Source organism: Sceloporus occidentalis, unplaced genomic scaffold, assembly GCF_023333645.1.
Source record: "Sceloporus occidentalis isolate IW3139 unplaced genomic scaffold, rSceOcc1.0.p SCAF_62, whole genome shotgun sequence".
Classification (NCBI taxonomy): Eukaryota; Metazoa; Chordata; class Lepidosauria; order Squamata; family Phrynosomatidae; genus Sceloporus; species Sceloporus occidentalis.
The window spans coordinates 738,774-745,944 of NW_028317042.1; the positions used below are offsets into that span (position 1 = coordinate 738,774).

General features: G+C 41.2%; 1 protein-coding gene across 1 annotated transcript; it reads left to right on the forward strand.

Annotated features, from left to right (window-relative positions):
* Positions 1-2,568: 2,568 nt before the first annotated feature.
* Positions 2,569-6,730, forward strand: LOC149287258 (tetratricopeptide repeat protein 1-like). The gene is made up of 6 exons (XM_089492994.1): positions 2,569-2,695; positions 4,202-4,314; positions 4,534-4,570; positions 4,794-4,942; positions 5,549-5,603; positions 6,597-6,730. Exons 1-6 carry the CDS (start codon positions 2,569-2,571, stop codon positions 6,728-6,730), a joined length of 615 nt encoding a protein of 204 aa, XP_089349120.1.
* The last annotated feature ends 441 nt before the right edge of the window (positions 6,731-7,171 follow it).

Consider the following 7,171-nt stretch of genomic DNA (forward strand, 5'->3'; position numbering starts at 1 on the left):
TTAGAGTCAGTTATGGCTGTTGGGGCCTTTAGGGCTAATTTAGGGGCAGTTATGGATGATGGGGTGTTTAGGGTTCAATTAGGGGCAGTTAAGGTTGATGGGGTATTTAGGGTTAATTTAGGGAAATGTATTTTAACCTGTACATTATGTCGTAAAGGTACATTTCATTTTCAAAATGTATAGCTTGCGAAACCCCTTTGGAATTACCCACCAGCCGCCACTATATATATACGTAAAATGGAAACATAAAAATACAAACAGGGGGGAAAAAATAATAAAAACGATAAAGAGGGAAGGCAGAAAAAAGCATAAAATAGAAATACGGTTTGAAATAAACAATAGAGAATAGAAAGATTATCTCCAAAGATGTGAGACTTCCTACCAGACTTTCACCAAACGTCAAGAAACGCATCCGATCCAGACGGCTCCATAAAATGAATGAATCATGTGTGCTTTGCATGGAGTGTATGTATCAGATATATATATATACATGTATGTAGCTGATTTGTGTGTATGTATGTTGTGTTTTGCTTGTATGTTTGTTGCTGATTGGCGTGTGTGTTGGCTGCTGTTCGTTACATATGTTGTAGCTGTATGTTATCTTCCTCTGATGTGTGAGAGATTAATGTTGGCGCACTGTTATTGAGTCATCATTATGACATCACTGCCTAGCAACACAAGTCTAGCAGGGGGGGAAGGGTGTTGTTGCAGAGGCTTTGCATTTATATCTTATGATTATTTCTTCACATTATTAAACCACGGGGTTCAGGGTCTATGTTTGCAGTGGCGAGGACCGGTGTGCGCATATTCCTGACAACTGAGCGCTTTTATATCCACGGAATAAGAGGCGGTCTCATACGAGAGCGCAAATAAACAGATCTTATATTTTACTATGCACCACAAAATATTTTAAAACCAGAAACTCAGGGGCGGCCCTGCTATGGAGCAGAGTGGGGCCATTGCCCCAGGCGGCACTTTTGAAGAGGTGGCACTTTGCCGCCCAGGGCCGGCAGACCAACATACAATGCGGTGTTTCAATTGGGGGGGCACATGGTGGGGAAATTGCCCCCCTGCCCAGCCCGCCCCTGGGCGGGACGAAGAGCAGAGGCACTGCGGCACGGTGTGTGCCGGCAGACCAACATTCAATGCGGCCCGCCCGTGCCTTCACTCTTCGTCCCGCCCAGGGGTGGGCTGGGAAGGGGGGGCATATGCCCCCCCAATTGAAACGCTGGTTTCCTGCGGAGCGCAGACACGGGGGGGGGGGGGCGAGGTTTGGAAGGGCAGCAACATTTCACACTTCGCCCCAGGCGGCACAATGTCTTGGACCAGCCCTGGGGAAACGTATTAGCATAATATGGTACATTTCATAGTCTTATTGTCCTAAATATACAAAAAAAAAAAAAAAAACAAGGCCAGACAGGTTATAAACCATTCATCCTTTATTTGTATTTATAGTCATCCCACATTATGTTCTATTCTGTACAAGTTATGGGGGGGAAATTACATTTATTTTGTTTAACAAGAAAAAAAGAAAAAATACAACCTGAAATTGGTAAATTCGTAACCACATACAAACATACCTTAAATAGTAAGCTGAAATAAGACATAAATTCAGCATTGTCGCTGCCCGCGTTGCAAACACTGATGCCAAATGGCCAACGTTGGATCTGTTGGTTGTTTATCTTTTGCTGTGAGCTTCAGCCTTTCACCTGAGCAATATTCTCATCCTTAAGACAAGTGTTCAAAAAATGTTTACATCCGTTGTGTTCTTCAATGCTGCGAACGTTAGCTCGATGATTTAAATGTTACGGTAAAACTTGAAAAAAATCCCCTAAACCTTATATATATATATTTAAGACGGAGCCAAAGAGATATTCTTGTTTGTTAAATTGCCCATAAGCTTTAAAAATAACGTTGACGTCTTCAATGGAACTTCAGAAAGCGATCCGGTCGCCGACCGACAATGGCGGCTTTTTGCCCAGATTTTTGGTTAGCTAAGCGGAGGGGATCTTAACTAGATCCCTTTTACCTTTTTTGAGCCAACGCAAGCGATCCCCCTCCTCAGAAGCTGCGAGATAAGATCGCTCAACTGATTGGCTGAGATGTGCACTGACATCATCAGCGAGTGTCCGCAGCCAATCAGGTTAATGAGATTAAGCATAACTATGGCTTCCATCAGAGAAGTTGGTTATTTTGAAAGCTTACCGGGCCTTTAATTGTTACTACAATTTTTTTTAAACGCTGGCCCCTCATTGCGGCTCCTAAATTTTACAAATCTTAGTCAACCCCTGTATATACACACGTTATTACATCATCGTTTGGGGTTAGAAATATAATACAAAGGTCAAAGTCACAACGAAATGTACACTTCTAAACGCAATTCAACCAGTAATCAGATAAGGGACTTAAAAATGTTTCAGTTAGGAAACTAAAGAAGAAAAAGCACGTTAGATTTTTAATAGAATCTCATGGAATTAACGGAAAATGACATACAATAAGTGCGTTGCGTACTGTGTCCGAGGGGGGCAAAGCTGACCCCTGTAGCTCTCCGTAGGCTAAATGCTGAACATGAATGGTTATGTGTCTCTTAAGGGACCCCGTGGAGTTCCCTACCGAGAGGATCATGGGAATTTTGGTTCAATGTTCGCTAAAGAGACACCTTTTGGCTTCCTCTGCTTCAAAGGTCAACTTCAAAGTCAGCAACTTACAATATATCGCTACCGTTTCCTCTGAATTATCATATAATCTATTGATGAGGATTCTAGATGCCTCACATATAGCAGACCTTGTTGGGGTGACTCTAATGAACAAACTCTTTCAATACTAATGATTAAATCCTAAAAACCTGATGGTTTTTGGCCCAGCGTTGCACGATGGGCCCCTTAAAAAATATGATTTGTGATGTTAATATATATAATGACATTTTCATTGCACGGATGCAGTAACGATATTGTAAAAGTAAATGAATTTATAGGCAATTTGAGGCTTTATATGGGACGTTGTATAAAAATACCCCCCTTGATGGTCAGACCCTCCAAGGGGCGAAGGGTCTGGTAGGAGTCCAGGCTCATATTATAGCGCATACGGACACCTCACGGTCTCTTGGTGGATAGTGAATGCCAAAGTTTGACGTGATTTTGGTTACTACATGAGTTCGGTACACACTGTAGTCATATAAGGCAAAAAAAAGAGGATTTTGAAACACTAATTTAGGTTCACTGAAGATAAACCTCCAAAGCAGGCTTTTGGTTAAATTCAAGTATCTTAAGCCCGCAGCAAGTGATTCTTTTGCATAGTTTTGGCCCTTCAGGCGTTACTCTTTGGAAGAGCTTGCTTTGAAAAGTGAATCCATGGCCCAGGTAGGTAAAATATGCAAGTATTGCGCAATCAACTCTATCACACAGATCAGAAGCGCACAAAAATCCATATATAGGAACATATAGGAAACAATATATAGGAATCTGATTACACAATGATCCCGCTTCCAGTGCAAGGAGGAGCACACAGCCTTATTTACCTAAGCTGGCGAGTTACTTGGTCCTGATGCTAGGACATGTTTTGAATGGCTCTTTAAAGGGAAGTTACACCTCATTCTCGTCCAGTAAAACATTTCTATGGTGCCGTTCCAGCCAGTGTAAAGAACATTTGTGACACAGAACATAATGTGGGGTCTCCCTCAAGCATACCCCCCAACTTTCCGGGTGTCACAATCGGGACAACTGATTTTGGGGTGTGTGGCAAGAGGTGGGAAGGGGCGAGGTCAGCACCAGAACTGGGCACAATCGCCTAAACCACTTGCCCGCCTTACTCGAATATCAAAAGGATGCAAAGTGAGAGATGCAGTTTTAAAACAGCATGGACCTCCATTGATTTTTCACTTGCCTGGACCAGACACCTCCCTGACCGGTCCATGCGCCCCCCCCCTGCTTCCCGCAAAAGTGGGAAAGCTACCCTAAAATCCCATAAAAGCCAAACACTGTTGGGCGGAATGCCTAGGGCCGCTCCAGCACTTTGCTTCGGTCCGAAATACCTTAAAACTACCAAGCACCCCCGGATTGACCCAACCTGCTAGGTAACATAATGTCCCTTTACTTAAAAATAAAAATGAACGGTAATAATTCACACACGTACGCCGTAAATACACGATGTCACAGACAAAATATAAATAAGGCAGTAGCTTGAGGATTCTCCTGTCCTTCAGATTACGTTGCAGCTGAGAACGTTTACACTCAGGCACTTCAGACGTGTCCGGCAAATTACCAGAAAGACAGAGCCGTCCTCTTTTCAAACAGAGCTGCGGCTAGGATGAAACAGGTGAGAAAAAAAATGATGTATCTGATGTTTTCACCTGTTCATCGACTTACATTATTCCATCTATAGTGCTGATTGACTAGTGGAAGGTCCTAGATCTTTGTGGTGTCTATAGGATGGGGGCTGGGCACCTTTTGATTAGATAACTAATATAAATCATGAATAAATTAAATTGTAATCCAATAGAGTATTTTTGGTAAAATATTGTGCGTTTCTTCACAGGACAAGAATGATGTTGCGCTGAAAGACTGCACTAGAGGTACGGAGAGCTTTTTGTCTCGGATATTTAATAGGAAAGCTCTTATTGTTAAGCAAACCGTCATGTCCCAAACAGCAATGCTGTCTTACCCAGCTGTTGTTTGTATGAGGTTCTAAATGGATATACAAATATCTACAATAAAAGTTACTATAAAGGTGAAAATTAAAAAAAAAAAAATTAAATAACTTCCTTAACTTCTTGTTGCCATTTTTGTTTATTGCAGCAGTTGAACTAAATCCTGATTATATCCGAGCTCTACTAAGGAGGGCCGAGTTATACGAAAAAAACGATAAACTGGATGAAGCGTTGGCCGATTATAAGACTGTTATGGAAAGAGACCCATCCTGTTCTCAAGCCAGAGGAGCTTGCCTGGTAAAACAGCGTTAAGATGTCACACATCTGATCCATTTTATACCCTTACTCACTAGTTATGTGACAAAATGAAACATGTGGCTAGTAGATCGTAAGGGTGTTTGAACACTATCTATACCCTACCTGCAGCGCTTATCTATATAGAACTGGTGGAGTCTAAAAACTATTATGTATCAGGGGATACTAATCCTTCTGCCGGCATTTCTCAGTCTCTTTACAATCAATTAGCGCTATGAGCAGATTCCTTTAGTACAGGGGTGTCCAACCTTTGGCCCTCCAGCTGCTGCAGGACTACATCTCCCATACTCCTCAGCCAGCCCCTGAGCTGAAAGAGCATTATGGGAGATGTAGTCCTGCATCAGCTGGACGGCCAAAGGTTGGACAACCCTGCTTTAGTACCTTTTTTAAAATTAGGCTCCTCCCACCAGCAAGTATAACAAATAGTTTTCTTTTCTTTTTTTACTTCCAAGAGGTATGGCTACCACTACATGGGCTTCATATACAACAAACTAAGAAACCCAACACCTCTATGGATTATTTTGGGTGTCAAGAGTCATAATAAAACTGCTTTACTTTTTAACGTTGACCGCACTTCTTGTCTTTTAGCGTTTGCCCAAGCAAATCGAAGAAAGAAACGAAAAATTAAAAGAAGAAATGTTTAGTAAGTATTTCCTGTTGTATTCTTTAAATCAAAAGCTGATGGCTTCAGTAGTCCCTTTTTAAATGATATTCTTCCACAAATGCCCTTTAATCCATTTTGTAATGATTGTTAAGATCAGAGTATATCTTTGGACACACCTGCACTTCCTCTTCGCCTTGTATATCGTCATCGCCGCGTCTGGTCACTGAGATGATAGATTATCTCAAACATTTTCTCCTGTATTATAGATAATTTACCATGACACCATCTCGGTTTTTCTTAAAACGTACCTTGAAGCTTCTGCTCATTGTTTCACATTTTAGGGAAACGTTTTTTTAGTAATTAGAGATGAAACCCTAAGTTGAGTCTCCCTAGAAGCCAGCTGACACTCATCCCTGAAATGTTTGGGAAATTGTGAGACACGGCAACCTACAGCACCCATCCCGAGTTGGGACCGAAAACCAAATCGTTCCCTCCTCCAGCAGGCTGCTGTCTTTCTTCTGAGACTGTTGCCATTATATCCGTTTGGATAAATGGACGCTGTACATACATATCACTTGGTTTCTTTTGAGGGCAGTTGCTTCACCATTAACCCCTTAAGGACCGAGGCTGTTTTACAGTTTTTATTACAGTTACAGACCAAAGCATGCTGGCTGTATCTTTGTTCAGCCATGATTTCCCTCCCACTTGCATACTGGCAGAAATTATATATTGTGGTTTTTCTTTTTCTTTTTTATTCAAGAGAATCAGGACTTGTGATATGACACCATATTCATACATGTAAAACAATATTTGACGGCACTAATAAATACAAAGCGGGCAAGAAACTTTTTTTTATTATTATTTTACCTCCATAGAATAAGGTGTAGCTGCAAGCAAATATCATTATTAATATCATAAATATATTATTTTAATTTTGTATCATCTCCTAATTATTATCCTTGTGACATATGTTGCTGTTTGGAGTTAATAATTTGGTATATTTGCGTTTCCTTTCCTTGTCCTTCTCCCTAGGTAAATTAAAAGATTTGGGGAACCTGGTCCTTAGGCCTTTTGGATTGTCAACGGAAAACTTTCAAGTCAAACAGGACTCAGCAACCGGCTCTTACTCTGTCAACTTTGTGCAGAACCCCAACAACAACAGATGATGCCGGAGAGATCCAACGTGTTATATCAGCCTTCTGCAAGCAGTGCCAGACTCCATTACTCTGCTCCAAGTCGCCTGCCGTCAGATCTTCGACCCTTTAAACGCACATTATTGGTTATAACCAAACAGGTTCATATTAACACATTTAGTGGGTCACTGACGGAAAGAAAAAATATTTACCCATATACAGTCTTGATTTGGTTTTTTTGTGTGCTAGTTTACAAAAATTGCTTTGGTTTTTTTTTTTTGGTAGTGGCTGTATACCTCTGCATTTTAGGAAATCACAATGCCTATAAATATAGATGCCTGAGCCAAACATCTCTGTAACTGTTTGTTAACTGCTGTACCCAACAAAGCTAAACAGCCAGTTTTGTGGCAAAAGGGGTGCACCAATATATCAGTGGCAGAAAAGAGCATTTTTTTTGTAAAATGCCGAAATAAA